At 41.5% G+C, this 25,948-nt stretch overlaps 1 protein-coding gene across 1 annotated transcript in view; it reads right to left on the bottom strand.

The window, feature by feature from the left end:
• ACOX3 (acyl-CoA oxidase 3, pristanoyl) overlaps positions 1–25,948 on the bottom strand; it is a 170,252-nt gene that overhangs the window by 54,546 nt on the left and 89,758 nt on the right. Inside the window, exon 13 of the mRNA XM_089691574.1 lies at positions 24,292–24,405. Within this exon, the coding sequence (XP_089547700.1) occupies positions 24,292–24,405 (114 nt within the window). The remainder of the gene's footprint in view (positions 1–24,291; positions 24,406–25,948) is intronic.

The following is a 25,948-nucleotide window of genomic DNA, read 5'->3' as shown; positions in this document are numbered from 1 at the left end:
TGGAGCTTTTTCAGAGTGATCACTGGGTGCTTGGTTACCTCCCTGGCTAAGGCCCTTATCCCTCAATCGCTCATTTTGGCCGGGCGGCCCGCTCTAGGAAGATTCCTGGTAGTTCCAAACTTCTTCCATTTATGGATGATGGAGGACACTGTGCTCATTGGGACCTTCAATGTTGCAGAAATTTTTCTGTACCCTTCCCCAGATCTGTGCCTTGATACAATCCTTTCTCGGTGGTCTATGGACAACTCCTTGGACTTCATGGCTTGGTTTGTGTTCTGACATACACTTTTAACTGTGGGACCTTATATAGACAGGTTTATGCCTTTCCTAATCATGTCCAATCAACTGAATTTCCCACAGGTGGACTCCAATCAAGTTGTGGATGATCAGTGGGAACAGGATGCACCAGAGCTACATTTTGAGTGTCATGGCAAAGGCTGGGAATACTTATGTACATGTGTTTTTTTTATTTTTTTTTATTTTTAATAAATTGCAAAGATTTCAAAATGAACTTCTTTCATGTTGTCATTACGGGGTATTGTGTGTAGAATGTTGAGGAAAAAAATTAATTTAATCCATTTTGGAATAAGGCTGTAACATAACAAAACAAGGCAAAAGTTAAGCGCTGTAAATACTTTCTGGATGCACTGTATGTGACAAAAGTGTTGACTGTACAGTACTGTGTTCAGAAAATGTGTTGTGGACCACCAATATATGTACACCAATCAGCTGAAGGTATGAAGTAAGCAGAAACAATGCAATGTTCTCAATAATATAGCATACAAGGTGAGCTTGATCTGCAGTTGTAACTTCACAATTGGCAGTATAATCACGTGATCATGTGTCACCAGACTCTTGGATAAAGACCAATATAATACTGATGAGGAAAATATGAGGTTTACATTTGATATTGATAATAAGGTAAGTACAACCATATATCATGGCCACTCCATTGGTTTATGACTAAACTTTAAAATAAAATGTGAAATGTTCAGTTGTTCGAAACAATTACACATCACTCCATTGTTAATAAGTAGGCCAACAAAGGTCTATAAAATTTTCAAACACCCAATGTAACATTCATTCATGGAAGTAACCTAACAAATAGCAGCTGTGCTGTTCAAAATATTTCATGAATGCTTATTCAACACTTTTCATGTCACAAATACTACAGTTTAGTGAATGCCATATGCTAAAATATTTTTCTTGCATGCTACTTCAACCAACGCCACAAAACATGATCAGCTAGTTGTTTTCATACCAGTATGATCATTACAAGCTAAAATACACTTAAAGGTATACTCCAGTAAAACTTTAATCTCTGACAACCTTCCCCGTCCCCCATCAGAGTCTCACTATACTTGTAGACTCACTCCATAGAGCCCAGCAGGTAGGTGGCAGGAGCTGGGAGGACAGGGAGGAGAAGTGTGCTCCAGGGTAGGGCGCACGTGACGCCATTGGTTGCTCTGACAGTCCTAGCAACCAATGACTGAAGGTTTTTTAGGATTCAGAGCAGCAGAGGGATGACTGATGGTCTGGACTGGAGAGAATGGCTGGTAGAGGAGCCTGTCACTTCTACACATAGAAGTAGGGCTTCTGTGTGTGCAGGCAATACTGTGGTCTGGGGGAGGCTCCCAGTACACTCGGGATGGCGAGGCAAAATTCTGCACACTGACAGGTGGGCGTGGCTAAGGTTTTTGAGTCATCAGTTGTTAAGGATGCAGCGGCTTGATACTTAACAACCGATAATTCTTTTGTTTACATTTCAGCTGTCAGTGGGGGAATCCCACTGACAGCTGAAAGAACCGAGCCAGAAAGTATCGATTTTAAGTATCGGTGTATTTGTACAAGTACCGATATGGTATTGGGGCAACCCTAAAAGTCAGCATTCTTTTTTAGTTAGATGGGGCAAAAGGGATCAGGATAGCTAAAGAAAGGATCACGCTCTGTTGAAGTCACAGCATATCTCATGGTATTTTTGCAGCATGCATTTACTTTTCAACTTTAGTGTTTTTATAATATATAATTAAGTGTTCTTGCATGGCGACCACTTACTGTTATCTCACATATATATTCTTATTATTATAGCCAAATGTACCACCCTAACTCCTCCCACAGTTTTTACACTACATAGACAGTAATATACTGAAACGTGCAGATTGTTCCCGATTGGTGTGCTATTACTTTGTGGAACGTTTCGCCGAATGGTTCACAAAATATCGGCGTTTTTGTGGTGAAATTGGTCTCATAGGAATGAGTGGCGGAATGTTCAAAACTAGAGTGGGAGATGACAAAAGCTAGAGTGTGAACTGAAAAATCAGGACATGATTTCTAAACTGCCATCACTCCCTCATTTTCAAGCCCACCTACACAAACCTTATATCAAAATGTTCAGCTATCCCTGCTGCCACTAAAAATGTCCACGGCTAAGCCATAGCCCTGATAGTTTTCACAATATGACCATTTGTTTGCAACTTACGCAACCCATTGACATTCATTGAAACTCCACTCTAGCCACCTCAAATTTGAAGGGCAATTTCTAAACTGCGACTGTGCCTTCATTTTTCATATTTCAGAGACATACTATACATCAAAATGTAGGTCTGGGTCTTGTGATTCTCACAATATAAAGCTCTTCGGTGTAGGATTTATAATTTTTAAAATACAACCGTTTGAGAATGGCAATCGCCAGTGAAGTGAGCAAGTTGGAGCAGTTTGTTTTTAACCGCTCTTCTCTGCCCTTGCTGTAGAGTGAGTTGCCATAGGATCCCAGGTGTGTGAGCAGGCAGCAGAGTGACAAGCCAATCCACCCAGTTACTCCGCCCACTCCAGTTGTAGACTACTGGTGGAGGAAAAAACACTTCACACAATTTCCCCAGAAATTGTAGCTTTTCTAGTTCATTATTATAATTCAAAGATGATTTCACATTGAATCTACTCCAAAAAATGACAGGTTCCTTTTACAAGGAGTAGTTCATGGGTAAGGCAGAAACTGGGGTCCAGTCTTTACTGACACGGCATGGTAGGGATCGGTTTAAATAAATCTAGAGTTATCTCAGATGTTTTATCCATTTGAATCTAATCCACAAAATCAACAGCATGAAAAACATGTCTGAAGACATCATCTAATTCCATTTATATCACAAAAATGTAAACTAACAATTTTAACTAAAGCTTCTTGGGGCCTCCCTACCAAAATGACAGAAAACATTAAGAACAAGGGTCAATCCAACTTACCAGGTTGTTCATGAGCATACATTGATTTGCTAAATGTAACAGGCACAATAGGGATGACTGAAAGCCTACAATTAACTTCCAGGAAGAGAAAGAAAAATATGAGAGCCTTTTTTTTTGTGGGGGGGGGGGAGATAAAGAACATCTGGTGTTAATTCATTGCAGTTGTTCCCATGACTCACAGCTGTGCCCTGCTTCACTTACATTGTTTGCAAATAAACTTTGATTGCTTGAAAAGAAATGTTGTGTAATTTTCCCAAGTACTGTAAAAAAAAAAAAAGAGAAAAAGAAAAAAAAAAGAAAAAGCATTTATCGTTCTATGTCTGATGTTCATGAAGCTGTAAAATGCATGAGGTCAAAGCACCATGTACAAAGCATTGACTTCATTTAGGTTAGGGAGATACAAAGAGGTCTAGTTATAATATTATGGAATGAGGACAGCTTTCAGATAGCAGACATTGCTATTGTCTTCTGGTGTCTGTAATATCATTATGGTTTCTGCAAGAGAGTCCAACTGTCTTGTAAAATTTTTGAGACTCCATATATAAAAATCCAAAATCTTCCTTTGATCACACAATAACTTGAGTTAAGCAACTTTTTTTTCCCCACAAGTTGTCAAATCCTGCTCACTCTCTGAAAACCTATCTCTTCAGGGAAGCCTATCCTGCCTTCAGCTAATAACCAAATCTTATATTTCTCCCATCAGTTCGTCCCCCACAGTTATTACTTTTTGTACCACTATCCCCTCCCTCTTAGATTGTAAGCTCCAAGGAGCAGGGCCCTCCTATCCCTCTTGTATTGAACTGTATTGTTGCTGTATTGCCTCCCTTTATATTGTAAAGAGCTGAGCACACTGTTGGCGCTATATAAATCCTGTATTATTATTTATTTATTTCAGGTACTTATATAGCACCGTCAATTTACACAGCGCTTTACATATATATATTGTACATTCACATCAGTCCCTAACCCTCAAGGGGCGTACAATCTAAGGTCCCTAACTTACATTCATACATACACATACTAGGGCCAATTTGGACAGGAATCAATACACCTACCAGCATGTCTTTGGAGTGTGGGAGAAAACCGGAGTACCCAGAGGAAACCCATGCAAGCACAGGGAGAACATGCAAACTCCATGCGGGAGGTGCCATGGTCGGGAATCGAACACATGACCCATTTACTGCAAGGCCGATATGCTAACCATTAAGCCACTGTTATTATAATAATAATAATAATAATAATATAGTACAAACATAAATAAATAATTTGCGCTAGTAAATGTGTATAAATATATAAATATATATAAAGAAATCATCAAATCATAAGTCCAGAAAAAAATATATATATGCCAATACCACAAAAAAATATATAAAAAAACTTTTAAGTGCAAAAAACTTTTGTGCAAAAAAAAGTGTCTAAATATGAAAAATTTCACCAAAAAACCTTGATAATATAATGGCAGATCATCCATAAATATATCTTCAGAAACGGAAACTCTGCAACACACCGATCCTCATCGATCGAAATAACAGGATGAAAAACTTTGAAGGTGGTCCTTTATCTATTGGAGAAGTGGATTTTCGATTAACTACAAACGTATCCATGGGGGGAAATGCCAAGCACTCGAGAGAAACAGAAAGACTTCATGGTGCAATATTATAAAAACCAATTCCTTTATTAGGTACTCATTGCACTTACTCAAGAGGTGTCCCAGCCGACACCAGCATCAACAGCATAACAGCAATCACATAAACGAGCCTGGCTACTCAGCACATGCGCAGTAGCTGGCAGCCAAAAACGTAATGACGTCACATCAATCAAGCTCCGCCCTTTTGGGCAGAGCTTGATTGATGTGACGTCATTGATGTGACGTCATTACGTTTTTGGCTGCCAGCTACTGCGCATGTGCTGAGTAGCCAGGCTCGTTTATGTGATTGCTGTTATGCTGTTGATGCTGGTGTCGGCTGGGACACCTCTTGAGTAAGTGCAATGAGTACCTAATAAAGGAATTGGTTTTTATAATATTGCACCATGAAGTCTTTCTGTTTCTCTCGAGTGCTTGGCATTTCCCCCCATGGATACGTTTGAAGGTGGTCCTTTATCTATTGGAGAAGTGGATTTTCGATTAACTACAAAGTTTTTCATCCTGTTATTTCGATCGATGAGGATCGGTGTGTTGCAGAGTTACCGTTTCTGAAGATATATTTATGGATGATCTGCCATTATATTATCAAGGTTTTTTGGTGAAATTTTTCATATTTAGACACTTTTTTTGCACAAAAGTTTTTTGCACTTAAAAGTTTTTTTATATATTTTTTTTGTGGTATTGGCATATATATATTTTTTTCTGGACTTATGATTTGATGATTTCTTTATATATATTTATATATTTATACACATTTACTAGCGCAAATTATTTATTTATTGGTACACTTTATATATGGTGATTTTTTGCAGCTGGTACACTATTAGTAAGTTATATAATTTTGACCATAGGCGCTATTATTAATTTTTCTTATAGTACAAACATACCATAATCACGACAAAGAACCCTAGAACATTACAATCAGAGGACACTCAATCCAGTAGTATCAATTTCTGAGTGTCTCAATGCTTGACATGAGTGTGCATGTACATGTTTCTAGTTTGAGGGCCATTCACACTATATGCGTTTCATTTGCTTTTTTTCTGCATCCAAGACACACAGAAAGTAGGTTATATAGTTGTCAATGTCATAGTTCACATCAGTGCTTGCAGTTCCAGTGCGTTCCGGTTGCAGAAAAAAAGGTAGAACATGCTGCATTTTTTCTGCACAGCATGGTACTGGACCACGATAAAACGCATCAAAATGGACCGGAACACACCGAAAAGCATATGTTCCTATTTAAATTGAAGAAAATGAGAGGGGAAAAAATTACTGTATTTTTCGCTCCATAAGACGCACCTAGGTTTTAGAGGCAGAAAACAGGAAAAAAAAATTCTGAACTAATGGACTGCAGACAGAGTACAGGAGATGTCCAGAGACTGTGGACAGCACAGGGATGACCAGAGACTGCGGACAGCATAGGGATGACCAGAGACTGCGGACAGCACAGGGATGACCAGAGACCGCAGACAGCACAGGGATGACCAGAGACCGAGGACAGCACAGGAGATGACTGCTGACCTTTGGGGAGGGGGGGGGAGCGGGTACCTGAATTTGACAGGTACCCGCTCTTACTTCCGCGGAGTTGTTCTTTAATCTTACCTGTTCCTCTATCCAGCGGCGTGCTGTCTTCCCGGCTTCTGTAGTGTGGGCGCTCGGCATGACAGCCGGGTGCCCAGTGCGCATGAGCGAGAAGCACTTGCGCTTTGTGATTGGTCCGGCGGCTTCTGGGATCTGTCATGTGTCCCAGGTACCACCTTACCATTCACAAAAAGCAATGCTTCTTGCGCATGCGCACTTGGCACCCGGCTGTCAAGCCCAGCGCCCACACTACAGAAAGCCGGGAAGACAGCACGCCGCTGGATAGAGGAACAGGTAAGGTCAATGAACAACTCCGCGGAAGTAAGAGTGGGTACCTGTCAAATTCAGGTACCCGCTCCCCACCTCCCTAAAGGTCAGCAGTCATCTCCATAAGGTCCCGCTGCAGAGCTGAGCGGCCGGACCGGTATTCTGACGGCGGTGGAAATATCGGACCGGCCGCTCCATATTTGCTCCATAAGACGCACTGACATTTCCCCCCCTTTTTTGGGGGGAAAAAAGTGCGTCTTATGGAGCGGAAAATACGGTAACTGGAATGCATAAAAAATGCGTCAAAAACGCACATGCGGAAATGAATCCAAAACGCATCTGGACTGCGTTTCTATAGTGTGAACCGGCCCTTTATTGCTGCAGTTGAGATTTTTTAGCATGTACCTGCTATTTCTATCTTTAAGAAAAAATGAGAAGGCTAATTTTTTTAATCATTGGAGTATTGAGGTTATCCATGCAAACAGATAAATGTCCAGCATCTAGGTGTCCTCCTGATGGCAGTTAGCTTCTTCAATGTCTACAGCCTCCCTCCCAAATTCCTTCTCTGTGGTGACGGCACATGTGCAATAACTCCCAGCAGACTTGAATGGGGCAATATCCTAGCATCTCTAGTGTAGGAGTACAGCTCTATTTAAAGCGGAGTTCCACTCACTCTGTAAAAAAAACTGTAGCTACTGACTTTTAAAAAACAGCCACTCACCTGTCCCACGATCCTGCGTTGCCCCCGCTGCAGTCTGTTTCACCAGCCGTCCTGTATTTAAGTCGCCGGCATCTTCAGTGTGGGTACCCGGCTGTGACAGCTTGCGGCTTCACAGCCGGGTGCCCACTGCGCATGCGCGAGTAGCGCTGTGCTTCCTGAATGGCCCCGTCGTCTTCTGGGACCTGTCACGTGTCCCACAAGACTTCGGGGAGGGAAGGTAGGAGGACATCTTCTGCATCCGATCGCCTAGGCGACCACAGCGGAAGTGGGAGCAGGTACCTGTCAAATTCGGGTACCCGCCCCCCCCCACTCCCCAAAGGTGCCAATCCTTAATGGGGAGCAGGGAACCAATCTTTAAAGCGGAACTTCCCTTTTTGGGTGGAACTTCGTTTTAAGTCTGTAGGAGGTTACTGCTCAGGCGCAGCCACTGCACAAGACTATTTAGAGCATTGATGGTTATCTGGATATTGTATGTACTCTCCAGCACCTCAGGATATGCACAGCCAAAAGGGAAGCCAAGGGAACCAGGACAGCGACAACCAAAGGAAATGCTTCAGGGGTGCAGCCCTCCTCAGACGGGGAGATCAGCCACTGGATAGAGAAAAAACAGGTGGCGCACACACCTAGTGCATTATCCAAGGTTTATTGAAAGGAGTGAAAAATAAAAACATCCTCACAGACGAAGCATGTATCTAAAAAGAATTTGCATAATGATGACGGCCACAACGGCAAGCAAGGTGTTCCAACTGTCAGTGCAGTCAAATGCTGATGCGTTTCGGGGACGAATCCCTTTCCTCAGAGCTACTGACCAGCCTCTGATGCAGATGTGTAATGAATGGATGATGGGAGCCTTGCTGGTGATGCCTCGGCATAGTACTCAATTTTTTTGGTAAAATATATAAGATGGGGTTGCGTCAACAAACATGTCAAACCTTATATTGCATGTGCCAGGGAAATTGGGAGAAACTATGGTACCCAAAATTCTTTATAGGTGATGCTTTAAAAGCCTTTACAGGTTTATCAGTTTAGAGTTACTAGTGAATAATGACCCTATAATTATTGCTCTCACTCTGATGTTTACGGTGATACCCCATATGTGTGGTGCAAGTTATGCTTACATACACGTGTGAGTCCTATGCTGAACGTTTGCACTGGGTTGTGTAGGGGGGTAAGAGGGGGTACTTAAAAAAAATACATTATTTTTATCTTACAATTTGTTTTGTTTATTTAAATTTTTTCTTTCATTTAAATCTATTGCTATCATTAGGGGGCTAACATGCCTGCTATGTGATAGCATGGGACAGGTGACAGACTCTTTTTATGGAGAATTTGTCCAATGCAGCTAATTAAGCATAGAATGTGCTTGGTTAGCTGCATCCCCGACTGCAGTAGCTGAAGAATCGCAGCTGTGAACTTGGAAGTGATGTAATACACGTTGCTTCCGGTTTCATTAGTTACATCTGTTTCTTGATCTCCTCTTGCTTTTAAAGACTTCTCAATTTATCACTTTGTTCTGGGTTCCCTGGAGAAACCAGTGAGCCTAGGAACCATTGTGGGCGCCAGTAGATTGGGGTGGGGGGAAGCACCTTTGGAGCCTGGCACAATTGATCACTTTTACTGCAAAGCCCTTGTAGCAAAAATAACTAAGTAGATCCTTTCCCTATTGGATGTTCAAGAATAGAAAATCTTAAAAAAGGTAAGTAGCAATTTTTTTTTTTAAGTTATGCTAAGTGAATGGGGACATGCAACAAATATTAAAGCGGAATTCCACTGAAAAGTGGAAGCTCTGCTTTTCTGACTCCTCCGCTGCCACAATTAGCATCTTTTGGGGGGAGGGGGTAGTGGGTATCTGATTTTGACAACTCCCATGGCAAACTGAGCTGGAAGTTCGCCCCCCACAGCCCTCTGGGACACTATTTAAAGTAGAGGATTGCGGCCCATCCACAAAGCGCAATGTGCTTCCCTCAAGCACAGTATAAAATCAGTGGTGAAGCAGCTTCAGTGCTGGTTTCCCTTAGTCAAGATGGCGGTACCAGAACCTGACCGCCGACTGAAGAATGGATTCGGGCTGAGGACACCGCCAGAACCCTGGACAGGTAAGTGCCCTAAAATTAAAAGTCAGAAGCTACAGTATTTGTAGCTGTTGACTTTTAATTTTTTTTCTTGGTGGGGGGAACTCAACTTTAAAGAGTTATCTCAATTCTGCTGCAAAAGTGGAAATACCCTTTAAACCTAGGTTCACATCTGTGCCGCTGCTTATCCGCATGAAAATCCATGCAGCTGCACCACCCGCACAGGGAAATGCGGACCCGCGGGCAGGTGTCATTAGTTCTGATGGCACGTCGCCTGCACTGGAAAACGCAACCGTACTAGGAACCGAGGTTCCCGTGTGGGCTGCATTTTCCAAAGAAGTGCAGGGACTTCTTCCCTGCGTGTCACGGGCATGGGAGTCCATTCAAATGAATGGGTTCTCGTGCCCATGCAAAATGCGTCCCGCACGGCCGCATAGATGTGAACCAGGGGTTAGACTGCAGGATAAGAAAAAGTACAGCCAAATGATAACACGCATGCGTGCAGATAAGTTAATTTGGTCTTACTACTATTTATGTAGACTTTATTTATTTTGTTAATGTGTTTTAATAAAACACATTTGCACAGCAGTATGAAAAATCGAAATAATACAACTTTATATTGCCACTCGTGTGTGTGTGTGTGTAAAAAATATGAACAGCCTATGGCAAATTTCCAGTATAAATAAATCTTTCTGCAGCTTTAAACTATTTTATGTCTGCAAAATATAAACAAATTAAGTGAAACTCATCATGGTCCTAAAGTTACAGGTCTGTTTATGATGCCTAGCAACGCATGACAGGCATGAGATGGAAACGCAAGCTGTGGCCGCGGATAAGGTGCCGAAGAGTATGAGACTAGACAGTCAGGGTGTGGAGCTAAGAGTTGTGCCTCAAGAGTCACCGGAGAATTGTTTACTTTGGCTTTTGCATAGTATATCAGACTGACCTACATTCTAGACATACTTATGTTAACGGTCACATTGTTAGGGAACTCTGGAGGTACACAATGTAGTGCTCCACCCAGAAAACACAGCTGGATACAAGCTCATTTTCCCTCCTCCATGGTCCCTTGTGTCCCTGACAGATTGTTCATTGATAATGAAGCAGCATAAGTAATCTTCGGGGCAAACTGCCGTGTTGAGGAGCAAGAATGCCCTGAATCAGCTACAAAAGACAGGAGACTGACAATAATCTATGGAAGGTGTGCATAACAGTTCACGTAATGCAATGTGAAAGCTGCCAACTAGGACCAACTAGGACCAATATACATACACTATTGTACTTGCCCCCTCCCAGCACATATGTAACATTTGACAAATATATATAAAAAAAAAAAAAAAAAAAAAAAAACTTTGTTCAGCTACAGCATGAGGGTCAAACTGGTGGCCCTCCAGCTGTTGCCAAACTACAAGTCCCATGAGGCATTGCAAGATTGACAGTTACAAGCATGACTCCCAAAGGCAGAGGCATGATGGGACTTGTAGTTTCGCAACAGCTGGAGGGCCGCCAGTTTGACACCTCTGAGCTAGAGGTATAGTAATCACCTGAACTTTTTTTCGCAATATGAACTTGAAATCAAACTTAATGAGTAAGGCTGGCCATACACCATACAATTTTCTTGAGAAATTTGCTTTAGATTTACCAAAAACCATATAATAGGAGGTCAAACCTAAACAACGCTTTCAATTGCATCCAATTAGGTAGGCCCTTGCACTACATAGCTGAAGATAAAGCTAAAGAAAATTGGGCAGAACTTGGACATAAATTTGTATGATAATTGTATAGTGTATGACCAGCCTAAGTGTAAAAAATAACACAGAAAAATCAGCACAAGGGACATAACTTACAGTCAGTAGGAAGTGTTCCTTGTGATGATTCCTCTTTTTTAGTGAAAGTCATCCCCCGTCCTTTCCCTCTTCCCTACTTCAGCTGCCATAACCTTCCAGTGTGACAGGGGTTAATACAACTAATTGGGTATCATAGGCTCTTATCAAGAGAGCCCGACTTTGCCCGCCCCCTCTACCCAGTTGCTCCATTCATAGCAGCGTACTCTTTACAATCTAAGAGGGCAGTTGGATGATTGATAGCATCACCCCTTCCAGTCACAGATTCCACTTCATTCATAGAGGGGGAGGGTGGCATGGAAGCAGGAAGATTTTTACTAACAGGACAGAAAATCAGCTCATCCTACTGACTGTATGTTATGTCCTTTGTGCTGATTATTCTGTGTGTGATTTTTGGCTGCACTTATGTTTTGAACTGTAAGGCCAACATTTTGAGTTCAGGTGTTTCCTGTGAAGAATATTGTTCATGTTACAAATTGGAAAATTACACACTTCTATCCTTGTCACAAAATTTTGGGGAAGGCAGTTTTCTGTTCCAGCGCCCCTGTGCACAAAGCCAGCTCCATAAAGACATGGTTTAATGAGTCTGATGTGGAGGAACTTGGCCTGCACAGAGCCCTGATGTCACTCTACTGAACACCCTTGGAATGATCTGGAATGGCAACTATGAACCAAATCTTCTCATCCAAGATCAATACCTGCCCTAACATTAAATCTTTTAGGCTGAATTGGCACAAATTTCACAAACGCACTCCAAAATCTTGTAGAAAGCCTCCCCAGAAGAGCAGAGGCTGTTATAGCAGCAAAGGGGGTAAGGGTAATCCATATTGATGCCCAAGGTTTTGGAATATGATATCCAACTATCCACAAACATTTGGTTATATAACAGACATCATAGGTGAGAAAAGTGATGTACTTAGGTGGGCATTACCAGTAGGTACATTTTACCAAAGACAAAGCTGAAGATTAGGCAGCCGAAGTACTAAATGCACTGCCACGCTCCTGATGCATTGCAGCCATAATAGCAAAACAGGCATAGGTGGATCGAAATGCATTACACTAAAGAATGAATGACTCTGATTTTCAAGGACACTCTTTGGTATTACTGCTGTTCCTTGGGGGTTGCAAAGCATACCTGATTGCATACCCACAAAATGAAAATTGATCATGGTCAACTACACTCACCGGCCACTTTATTAGGTTCACCTTACTAGTGCCAAGGAAATATCCCCCACACCATTACACCACCAGCCTGAACCATTGATGCAAGGCAGGATGGATCCATGCTTTCATGTTGCTTACGCCAAATTCTGACCCTACCATCTGAATGTTGCAGCAATCAGTCTGCTCATTCTCCTCTGACCTCCGATAACAACCTAGGTATTTTCGTACACACAACTGCCGCTTACCGGATAATTTCTCTTTTTCGGACCATTCTCTGTAAACCCTAGAGATGGTTGTGTGTGAAAATCCCAATATATCAGCAGTTTTTTTTAACTGCTCAGACCAGCTCAGAACATGGCACCAACAACCATACCACGTTCAAAATCACTTAAATCCCCTTTCTTCCCCATTCTGATGCTCTGGTTGAACTTCAGCAACCACGTCTAGATGCCGAAATGCACTGAGTTGCTGCCACGTGATTGGCTGATTAGCAATTTGTGTTACCAAGCAATTGAACAGGTGTACTTAATAAAGTGGCTGGTGAGTTTGTGTAGATAACATTACCACGCAGACCATATACAATTCATGTCCCTAACAGTTGCAGGTCAAGTTTTGCAAATGTTTAGGAGTGCTGGCCTAAATTGAATCCATACTAAATCATTTTTATTTCTATTGCCATATATTATAAAACTGGTGTTTTATATATACATTGTCAGGTATAGATGGAATACAGGTATCACAACGGTTTATTATATGACAGTCCGCTTTATTGGTCAGCAAACACAAAACAAACACATACTTTTTATCTGGCTTAAATGAAAAACAAACAGGTAGCAGCTTCTGGTCTGCCCATGACACAGTCTTTAAACAGAGGCAGACAGATTCACAATATAACAGAGCAGCCTCACCAGCCAGAAAAGTCCAAGGCATGTGACTCTAAGTGAGCAGAGTAGGTATTTACTTGTAAAGTAGGTAAAAAGGAGAGCCCTATATCCATTGAATGCAAGATGGAAGGCACGTTTTTAAGTAGGGTAGGGGACCTTTGAGTGGCATGTGGTAAGGGGTGGAAGATGGACTGGGGGTGGGATGGATGTCCTCTCCACAGATCTCCAATGGCTCACTTTGGATGAGGATTTTGTTCTTTGGAGGTTCTGTTCAAGATTTCCCCCATCAAGTTACACACTCCCACACATCATCTTACTTTTTTCTTCTGGGAACCCAGTCTGCCTCCACATCTGTCAAACTCAAACCACACCCACCTGTCAAGTTTAAATTCCTGTGGCACCAATAGCCCCTTTTAATGCTGCCTCTGTGACCACAGCTGACATCGATCTCTCTGGTCCGTACAATTCCCCACCAGCTCTCCCTCACACTACCCCCTCCAGTCCCCTACCCCTCTCTCTTCCAACCCCCACCTACTGTCCACCACTGTTGATTCCATATTAGTCTCTCATACCACCCCACATCACTGTCTGTATGCAACTCCTGCACCCATTCTCAAGTAACCTAGGACATCCATCCTACCGCTAACCCATCTTCCACCCCCTACCCCAAGCCACTCAAAGGTCCCCTCCAGTGACCTACACTCATCCCAAATGCCTCATCATAGTCCATTCTAGTCCCACTGGGGATGAACGATCATAGTGTTTATTTATATACATTTATTTATATTTTTTATATTTATATTTTTATGTCTTTATTAAATACATCAGGAGATTTACATTACATTTTAGGATGCTAGCTTTTAAACAGACTTATTTATCTATTTCACAGTTGTTCTTAGCTTTTTTTTGAAGTTCCTCAAGTACTACGTAAAATGTAGAAGATATATACATGGAGTTTTCATATGATTTATTCTATTACAAGATGTTTTTACATACAATTATGTAAATTATATTTTCATCTGTTACTTTTCCATTTCTACATATTCATATTTTTCTAAATATATGTTTTATACACTCTTATGTTTGTCTAATAGCTCAGAGGAAGGGGGAGTCTTTGTTCCCCAAAATGTGTTGGCTTGATCACTGGTTGCTTCTCTCAATAAAACATTACAAACTCACCTTCCATCTTTCATTCATTGGATATCGGGCGCTCCTTTTTACCTACCTTTACAAGTATACGCAGGTACAATCTTAAGGTCGTACCCCCAAAAGAGGGCTCAACACCACCTTCTTTTTATGCTGGACAGAAATCATTGCATGAAAATTCTTCTAACCCTCCCCATCATCACCTACCCATTGACTAACGACCGACTGAGTCAGTCCAGCACCATCCCCAACCCCAAAAAGTCTGTTTTTACAGGAATCCAGAATTCAAACAGCTCTTTGCTATTTTACACGCCATGTCTCCAGAGCAGGCTTGTAGGGGAAAGATTAACCAACATATATTTGTATCTATTTATTTAAAATAAACAATTGTATACAGTTTTGAAAAAAATGTATAAAAAAAAAAGAGAATGACAGAAGCCGTCTACTATCAGGCTATCTCTCACTAATTGAAAGTATGTTGAGAGCCATACAGAGCAGAGGTGGTGGAGGAATGGGTCACTTTTGTAACTTATCCAGCTGTGTGTTTAGTTTGAGCTTGGTCAGTTGTGCTCTGTAATCAACATTTTTTTTAATGGTAAAGCAGTTAAAGTTAGCCTAGTACACATGTACAATAGAGCTCAGAACTCTTCCTGTTGGCTGGAAATAAAAGCATTTTTGAACTCACACTAAAATTCTGTTCTCCAAGTTCACTGAGATACACAGCTGAATTCATTATGTGTGTGGGTTTATACTGCCACACACACAATGAATCCAGCTGTGTCTCTAAATCAGGGGACTCCAAACTATGGCCCTCCAGGTGATGCAAGTCCCATGAGGCCTTGCAAGACTCTGACAGCCACAGGCAAGACTCCCAGAGGCAGAACCATGATGGGACTTGTAGTATTTCAACAGCTGGAGGGCCATAGTTTGGAGACCCCTGCTAAATGAACAATAAAGAAAAGTAAACATGAAATATATATATGCATTTTTTTTTATGTACCTAAATAAAAAAATGAAAGCCTTTTTTTTAATGTATTTTTAGTCCTGAACAAAGACACTATACAGAACATTCTGTTTATTCCTTTCCAGCTGGTGGGAGTTGGCCCTTTAAACTTTGGCTACACTGAAGGTGTTACATTGGCTTCCCAGTCATTTGATCAATGTAACTGGCTATTACAATGATCAGGATTCCATCCCATCGGCTCCCTATTCTAAGCAATGAGCAGACACTATCTGTAACATTGCCGTCATTGTATAAAATGAGCATGTTCCCAGCACAAACAAGTGGTGCCAGCTGTATACATACAGGTGAAACTCGAAAAATTTGAATATTGTGCAAAAGTTCATTTATTTCAGTAATGCAACTTAAAAGGTGAAACTAATATATGAGATAAACTCATTACATTCAAAGCAAGATAGTTCAAGCCATGATATGTCATAATTGTGATGATTATGGCTTACAGCTCATGAAAACCCCAAATCCACAATCTCAGAAAATTAGAATATTGTGAAAAGGTGCAATATTCTAGGCTCAAAGTGTCCCACTCTAATCAGCTAATTAAGCCATAACACCTCCAAAGGGTTCCTGAGCCTTTAAATGGTCTCTCAGTCTGGTTCAGTAGGATTCACAATCATGGGAAAGACTGCTGACCTGACAATTGTGCAGAAAATTATCATTGACACCCTCAATAAGGAGGGAAAGCCTCAAAAGGTAATTGGAAAAGAAGTTGAATGTTCCCAAAGTGCTGTATCAAAGCACATTAATAGAAAGTTATGTGGAAGGGAAAAGTGTGGAAGAAAAAGGTGCACAAGCAGCAGGGATGACTGCGGCCTGGAGAGGATTGTCAGGAAAAGTCCATTCAAAAGTGTTGGGGACTTTCACAAGGAGTGGACTGAGGCTGGAGTCAGTGCATCAAGAGCCACCACACACAGACGGATCCTGGACATGGGCTTCAAATGTCGTATTCCTCTTGTCAAGCCGCTCCTGAACAACAAACAACATCAGAAGCGTCTTACCTGGGCTAAAGAAAAACAGACCTGGTCTGTTGCTCAGTGGTCCAAAGTCCTCTTTTCTGATGAGAGCAACCTTTGCATCTCATTTGGAAACCAAGGACCTAGAGTATGGAGGAAGAATGGAGAGGCACACACTGCAAGATGCTTGAAGTCCAGTGTGAAGTTTCCACAATCTGTGTTGATTTGGGGAGCCATGTCATCTGCTAGTGTTGGTCCACTGTGCTTCATTAAGTCCAGGGTCAACGCAGCTTTCTACCAGGAGATTTTGGAGCACTTCATGCTTCCTTCTGCAGACGAGCTTTATGGGGATGCTTCATTTTCCAGCAGGACTTGGCACCTGCCCACACTGCCAAAAGCACCAAAACCTGGTTCAATGACTGTGGGATTACTGTGCTTGATTGGCCAGCAAACTCGCCTGACCTGAACCCCAAAGAGAATCTATGGGGCATTGCCAAGAGAAAGATGAGAGACATGAGACCGAACAATGCAGAAGAGCTGAAGGCCCCTATTGAAGCATCCTGGTCTTCCATAACACCTCAGCAGTGCCACAGGCTGATAGCTTCCATGCCACGCTGCATTGAGGCAGTAATTGCTGCAAAAGGGGCCCAAACCAAGTACTGAGTACATATGCATGCTTATACTTTTCAGTGGTCCGATACTGTTCTATGTACAATCCTTGTTTTATTGATTGCATGTCATATTCTCATTTTCTGAGACTGTGGATTTGGGGTTTTCATGAGCTGTAAGCCATAATCATCACAATGATGACAAATCACGGCTTGAACTATCTTGCTTTGCATGTAATGAGTCTATCTCATATATTAGTTTCACCTTTTAAGTTGCATTACTGAAATAAATTAACTTTTGCACGATATTATAATTTTTCGAGTTTCACCTGTATATGTATCGGCTCAGCATTAAATCTCATTGCCATTCTACAATTTAAAAGTGTATGGCTGGAATTAAGGAGTTAAATGCTGGAAAAGCATGCCCCAGAGACTCAGTTTCAATTTTGTTAATAAACCACAGGCATGTTTTCCTCTAATGGACTGTCTCTGTGGTGTATAATCTATGAGACTACATTCCATTTCTGCTTTTCCTTTTTATATAGCAGAGCTAATACTCCAACATATGCAACATGGGCATATGTATATATGACATTTACAGAGGCAAAAAAAATCAGATGTAAGGACTTCTTCACAAGAGAATTTGCCCCAGAGCTTAGTGAATGAGGTGAAGCTGAACTGCCTTCCATCATCCAAACAAGTGCAAACAAAATTGCTGTATTTTTTAATTTCCTTTCATGTGATTGGGTACTCCTTTTCAAGTGAAGCTTCACCACCCTCACTAAGCCCTGGGACACATTCCCTTGCAAAGGAGAACTTCCTATTCAAAATGAACAGACAGTTTGCCTTTTGTAAAGCATCTCCACCATATGAGAAAACGTAGGCAAGTGCTTGCATGGCACTTGTGTCATGCAGTGACGTCATCACGTATGGCGGAATACTGATACATGCTGGATGCCAGGATTGTTTTGAAAAGTGCTGATAACCTTTTTAAATATGGGAGTGTGATATTTAAAAGAAATATTGGTTTTAATGATTTTTACACTATTGCAAGCACATTTTGTTTTATATACATCCTACTAATATTTGGAAGTGGATGTGTTTTGCACTTCTGACCATGGAGGAGCAACAGTGGCATTTGGAGGTGTAATTACTTGCTGATCATGACTACTCTGCTAAAGAGGGTCATGGCGTTCTGGTAAGCGTTTATTCTTATTTTAGGACAGTGAAGAGGTGGAGGATTCTTTGCGGGAAGGAGTGCACATGAGGGGTTCTCACTATCATTGTGCATATCTTGTTGGCATTATTGGACATTATTTTTGTAGTTTTTCCTCACTTAATATATACATCAGAGAACTGATATATACTGTACTTTATGTAGTTTTATAGGAACCATTTTTCTGATTTAAAGACATATGCAGTTTATATACTGGATTAAAGGGGTTTGCAATATTATTGCACAATATTGTTTGTTGCACTGATTTTGTGTGTTTTTTAGAGAGATATGCATTTTATTTTTGCTGATATAACTTTTCTGTTTAATTCATATGAAATTGGATTTAGTGCTGCCTTTAGTTAAATTTAAGTGCTTGCAAATGGCCATGGGAAGGATATGTAAAAAGTGTATGAGGCAGACTACAGAAAATTGGGTCAAAATTGGATTTTAAATTTGCCATGTGTCATATTGAACATTCGGCCAAAACGCTAGAAACTGAAAACATAACTTGGATCAGTAACTGTTTTCATCAGTAATATGTGAAAATAGATGGAACAACTTCAAAGTATTCCAGAGATCTTGGGCTTGACTATAGAATACTGTATGAGGGAATGCATTTCAGGCCACACATTATTCTACAATGTAAAAGCAGCTCCTCTGGCAGCGATGCCCTTTTTATGTAAAAAAGAAAAAATACTAGATGTAGGTTTGTTTTAACTTTTAAAGAATTTTACTATTTGAGAAAACCTCTCTAGTCCAGAAACCACCCAGACGACATATGAAGAAGATGTTTTGGCCAAGTATCTGAAGAATTGAAATTCAACGATCTTTTTTAAATTAGGGCCAACATGTGGCAGCATCTAGATACTAAGCTACAGATTTTCCAAAACGTTGCTGCCTATATATTCATTTTTATAATAAATATAAACAGACATGAACAAGGCAGTCTTTTAGAACAAGTTACTGTAATCACAAAATACCATCAATTACCACCTTTACCTCCTCGTCTAGCAGTAACAAATACCTGTTTCCCCTGAAGCATGCTGTGGTTCCTCCCGCAGAATAGTATGTCCTGTGGTGATTTTCAAGCCAGCGGGATTAACCACAGCATGTGGCAGGGAAACAGGTATTTGACACACCCAAAATTGTGGCATACTCCAAGCAGCCATGGAGCAGCAAAGAAATGGGCCACTGGAAAGATATAGTCACGTTTTTTTTTTTTAGCAAGGATACTTTTATACATAAGTGACCCTGTGCTGGCTTTGAAAGTATATAGATCACATGAGTCAAACACAAAGCCAAATCCAGCCCACCAGGTCATTTCTTGCACCTCTCCTGCAGCTGCGGAACCCCTCTTGTCACCGCCAACCCCCACCCCCCCCAATCTCAGCAGTCGGCAGCAGAGAGGACAGAACTCCTCCAGATCCTGAGCATGTCCAGGCAGTTGTGAAGAGGCTCGTCTCAGTCCACCCACCTTCCTTGTCGCAGTAGGAAACAGGAGGACAGACATCCTACAGATCCTTCGCCTCTCTGTGCAGCCACAGCATCCCCTAATCTCTGCCTCCCCTGGTCTCAGCATTCAGCAGACTCCAGCAGCTGACTCCAGCCCTTCTCTAGACCTCCTCCAGACCCTGCACTTCTGTTTCTCAGCTCCACTCCACAGCTTCTTCCTAGCAGCAGCAGGAGGTAAGGGGGGTACACTGTGATGTAAGGGAGAATGGGGGAATCTTGACTTCTAATGGTGGGGGGCTCTTGACCCCTAATGTAAGGGGGTGGATGCTCTGGATATCTGGTCTTACAGATACAGCTGGCCCTTTGAGGGCAACCATAATGTTGATATGGCCCATGATGAAAATGAGTTTGACACCCATGGTATAGACAATACACTTTGATGTCAGAGCATGCGGTTTATACTAAAATACTTTACAAAAACGGCTGCAGGCAATTGATGAGGGTAGGATTATAGAATTATAATGGAGTAATTGAACCATTTGTTTTCTAACAATTATTTTTTCCTGGAACAGTATAAGTATAGCTGAAACATATTACAGAACAAGCTATGTATGTTTATCCAATATAGGACAAAAACCATCAAATGAAGTCCCAGTAAAAGCTTATGCATCAATCAATCATAACTTTATGACCACCCACCTAATAATGAGTAGGTCCCCCTTTTGCGCCAAAATAGCCCTGACCCATCAAGGCATGGATGCCACCAGACCTATGAAGGTATGCTGTAGTATCGGGAACCAAGCCCTCAATTACAGATCTTTTAAGTCCTGTAAGTTGTGAGGTGGGGCCTCCATGCATGGGACTTGTTTTTGCAGCACATCCCATATATGCTCAGTTGGACTGAGATCTGGAGAATTTGGAGGCCAAATCAAAACCTCTGACTGGTTGTGTTCTTCATACCATTCTGGAAGCATTTTTGCAGTGTGGAAGGGAGCATTATCCTACTAAATACCACTGCCATCAGGGTATACTATTTCCCTTAAGGGGAATACTTGGTCAGCAGCAATGTTTAGGTAGGTGGTATGTGTCAAGCCAACATCCACATGAATTGCAGTACCCAAGGCTCCTAGCAGGAGATTGCCCAAAGGATCACACTGCTTCCACCAACTTGCCTTCTTTCCATTTTGCATCTTGGTGCCATCTCTTCCCCAGGTAAGTGATATATTAGCACCTGACCATCCACATAATATAAAAAAAATGTGATTTATCTGACCAGGCCACCTTCTTTCATTGCTCTGTGGTCCAGTCCTGATGTACACATGTCCATTGTAGGTGTTTCTGGTTGTGAACATGGGTCATATGCAGCCCCATACACAACAAACTGCGAAGCCCATTTTTTCTACTTTTAACACATCATCTTCCAGAACATCATATTTACTCACTGCCTAATATATCACAACTTTCAGATGACATTGTAACAAGAAAATCAATATCATTCACTTAAAGGATAAGTTCACCTATTTACAAAAAATAATAAATGCATATTTCTTTGCAGGTGAAAAAAATGTGCATTTATTATTTTTTGTTTCTGGATCATGCCATGAGCGATCAGCAGATCACTGGTGACATGCAGGTATCCTGCAGGCCTGTTAGTATATCTGCTTGCCCATATGGGATGTACAGGCAAGCAGATATACTGACAGAAAGAACCCATGAACTACCACAGTGCTCCACAGTGCCATGATAGTTCATTGAGAACTATAAGCTGACAGCCGCAAAGGCTGTTGGGACTTGTAGTTCATTCATTCACAGAACTCCATGAAATGAATGATGCGGCCAGACGATCGGAGCCCCGCGCAGAATTGTGACAGCTAGTGGGGTGGAGGAGATGCTCCACTAGCTGTCACAACAGGGAGGGGGGGCCAGTCCATTCGTAACATGTTATGAAAGGTGAACTCATCCTTTATCCTGTTAGTGCTCATAAAGGTATGGCTGATTGGTGTAATCTTGTAATCTCACAAATTTATAAAAAGCCAAAGGACAAACAATGTTTATGGTACATGGGATTAATTTCGCTTCCACACCTCTGAAACGTAGATCACTAATAATAAGTATAACAATCACAATGACACTCAACTACAGACCTAAAATAATTTGTGAGTGGTCCAGTGAGTGTTGTAAATGAGATGTGAAATGACAGTTGTGGTCACATTTCAGGTTAGTACATAAATGCATTAGAGGTGCATGCCTTATAAGGTTTGTCTCTACTTATATTTACTTAATAACTTTTTAATTGAAGTCCGGCATAGTAATCAATGACTTCTAATTATTAGCAAAACTGGGAGCTCACAGCCCTAAGGCTCAGTTCACACTACTGCGACCTGAAAGTCGGGGGCCCCCAGATCCCACCTCCGCCCCCCATGTGAATGAGTATGGGGTACATAGTACCCCTATTCATTCACCAAAAAAACATAAAAAGTGCATAAAAACACGACGGTTTTTGACAAGTTCTTTACTAAAAAAAAAAAGTAGATCCAATGTCAATAATGATTGGATCCAATTCATGTCAATATAGATGAGGATCCGACTTGGAGGTGACTTCCATTAAAGTCTATGGGCACCATATGGATATTAATCACTTTGAAGTAGTACAGGAACCTTTTGTAAAGTCGGAGCAACTTCACTAGTGCTGATTAAGACAGCTGTCATTGACTAACATGGGAATTTTCTTGTCATGCGACTTGGGGTCTCACAAATTGGATCCCAAGCTGCAGCAATGTGAACTGAGCCTAAAGAAGCATGGCTATCTGCAAACACTTGGGGAATTAAAGTACGGTATACGTTATGTTGGCCATAAACACTGCAACTTTGCTGCAATTTGGAAACCTCCAACAGATTTAGATTGAAAGCCTAGCTACATGGAATAGAAGATTCCACTGCATACTGCCGCTTGCAGATTACATTGGTTTTATGAGGCTAAATTATATAAACCAATCAAAAATGCCATTTGACTGGCACTGTAATGGCTTTCATTGATTTCCCTTCCAATTCTGATTTGTTGTTTTTCTACAGCTAGGCCGTAAGTTATAGATAGCAGAGATAGAAAGCTGATGGAAATCTTCTAAAATTACCAAGAAAATGGTGGACATTAGGGTGTCTAAAAACGTGATTAGAATTCTTATGATGTGTTCATTTCACATAGTTCTTAAAGTGGTTGTAAAGCTCAGATATGAAATATGAACAAAGCATATCCCTCTATAGTGTTTACTTGTCTCAATTAAGAGCACTAAGAGTAATTTCTCTGTGCTGCTGTGTTCCTCTGCAACTAGCATGAGTCACTTCTGAAACGTTTTCCTGACACCAAGAGTAAAATGGTGACGGGGAGGGACCTCCAGCAGACTGACAGCAGATTCACTCTGTTCCTGTGTGCTGTTTTGAACGGGGGTGTGTCCCTTACCTCCATTCAGCTCTCAGAACTCTCTTTGCTTAGCTCTGCAGAGTGTAAACTCAGATCTCTGCCCCCTTTTTTTTAACTCTCAGACAAGATGTAAATTCAGCACTTTGAAAGAATGTAGAGAATAGAAGACTGCAGATAGACATACACAACCTATGTAGAAGGATTTGTTTCATCTTTGTGTATCATCTGAGGCAAGTCACTTCACTGGGTATATGTAAGGATTTATAACCACTTTAAATTTTATTTTTATATCAGGAAATTGGTGGGTGCAGAAAATAACATAACTTATCAGCTGCATGAATTCAGAAAAGAGATACTGTATTTAGAAATGGTCAATTTGCAATTTAATCTCCTTGCAGTGCACATATATATATATAAGAGTAGACTTAAACAACATTATCATGGCTGAAATCATTACATCATGCAAATACAATCTAAAGCCTCATACATACTTCTAGTTCCTTTTTGTTCAACCCAGCAGGCTTGTCCCCCCACCCTCCTCCCCACCAGAATACTCCGGTCAGCATTCTCAGCCATGAGAGTGCTGATCGGGAGCTGATCGGCAGACCTTTTTCGGTCACTCCCCTTCGACAGAAGCCAGCTGATTGGCCGGCTTCTGTCAGACCAGCTGTCATACACACGGGCCAAATGCTGGACGGTTTCTATTGCCGTCTGACATTTGGCCTGTGTGTACTAGGCTTAAGTCTGGACTTCTGAAATTTTGCAACCTGGGTGGTCCTGCAAGCACTACTTAGCTGAACAAAAGTTTGCAAAATTGACTGATCCAGGAAAATGAATTGGCCAAACAATGACTGCATCCTATCAGGTGCTGTCACGGTTTGTGCAATCAGGCAGCCACAGGTGTTGCGGCTGCTGAATACAAAAGCCAACAGTGGATATTCCTCCATCCACTCTATTTAGCATGGATGGATGAATCAAATGATTAGCCCATGGTCTGAACAAGAGAAAATCAGGCTAGCTGAAGACTACAACTGTAATAAAAAAAACAGTGTAAAGCAAAATTACCTGTACATTCCAGACATTCCCTAGCTGTGCGTGCTGTGAACTTGTTAGATAGAATGGTCTTAAATTCATTGAGGAAGTGTATAGATCCAAGAGGGGATCCACAGGGAATGTTACCTGTTAACATAAAGGATACATAATGAGTAATACTGATATAGTGAATGTAAAGATCTAATATAGTTTACAATAAGTTTAACTATATTTCTGGAATTAAAGATAGTCTCTGGTAAGCTGCAGACTTTTTGTTGTCTAAATCTTGAAATGGGTGCAACATGTACAGACATGTACACAAAATGCTACAACTTCAGAAAAATCTGATGATCTGAAAGAAATTCAGTGTGCTCTGAATTTCCTGTATGGGCTGAAAACACATTGACGTTTCTTCTCTGAAATCACAACCAGTGTTGTTAGATATGCATGCCAGACTTCATAACTACCTCAATACTCTGTCTTACACCCCTTCTTTCCCACTCCACTCACAGTACATACATTGATCTCTTTTTGTAGCAAAACAGTGCTGCTGCCTTGTCTCCCAGAAGTCCACTTACACACTCTGTAGGGAAAGGGCTCTTGGAAGATGTAGCAATGGGGTCATTCCTATATCCATAGGACCTGAGCTATCAACGGGCACCCCTGGAAGACATTTTTAAGCTTAGGGATGATATCACAGGGAGTAAAAAAAGCTGTTTCTTGCTACAAGTTAAAAAAAAAAAGTGCTGAGACATTCTCTAGAAAGGGAAAAAGATGTTTGGGGGTTAGTTTGGTAATGCCTAGACTACAGATGGGAAAGCCATAAAAAAGCTGAAAAATTGGGAAAAAGGTTTTTTCCAAAGCCATGGTTTTTTTTTTGTTTTTTTTTCTGGAAAAAAAAACAAGTGTGGAATATGTTCTTTTGCAATGATGAATAATATGTCTATGACATGGTATTGAAACTATGTAATGTGAAGACCTTAATTGTTATTATTATACAGGATTTATATAGCACCAATAGTTTGCTCAGCGCTGTACATTATAATGGGAGACAGTACACGAGACAGCACAGTAACAATAAGATTCAATACACGAGGGGTTCGAGGGCTCCTTGGAGCTTATACTCTAGGAGGGAGGGGATAGTGGTACAGGAGGAAATGGCTGTGGGGGATGGAGTGGTAGGAGGAGTGGAGGAGTTCAGCAGTTAGGTGAGGGTGGGGTAGGCTTCTCTGAAGAGATGGGTTTTCAGAGTGCGCCTAAAGGTGAGGAGAGTAGGTGATAGTCTCATGGATTGGGGTAGGGAGTTCCAGAGGATGGGGGAAGCCCTGGAGAAGTCCTGGAGATGGGCATGAGAGGAGGAGACCAGGGAACTAGAGAGTAGGAGGTCTTGTGAGGAGCGGAGAGTACGTTTTGGGTGGTATTTGGATACCAGATCGGTGAGGTAGTTTGGCGCAGTATTATGAACAGCTTTATACGTCAGTGTTAGCATTCTGAATTTTATCCGTTGGGCAATCGGAAGCCAGTGGAGGGATTGGCAGAGGGGGGTGGGGGATACGGAGCGGTTTGTAAGGTGGATGAGTCTGGCCGCAGAATTCAGGATAGACTGAAGCGGGGATAGCCTGTGATGAGGTAAGCCGATGAGGAAGGAGTTACAGTAGTCAAGGCGTGAAATAATAAGGGAGTGAATGAG

Source organism: Staurois parvus, unplaced genomic scaffold (assembly GCF_062004578.1).
Source record: "Staurois parvus isolate SC_StPar_1 unplaced genomic scaffold, SC_StPar_1.0 ptg000564l, whole genome shotgun sequence".
NCBI lineage: Eukaryota > Metazoa > Chordata > Amphibia > Anura > Ranidae > Staurois > Staurois parvus.
The sequence above is the reverse complement of the archived record's forward strand: the minus strand, read 5'-3'. Positions and strand labels throughout refer to the sequence as shown.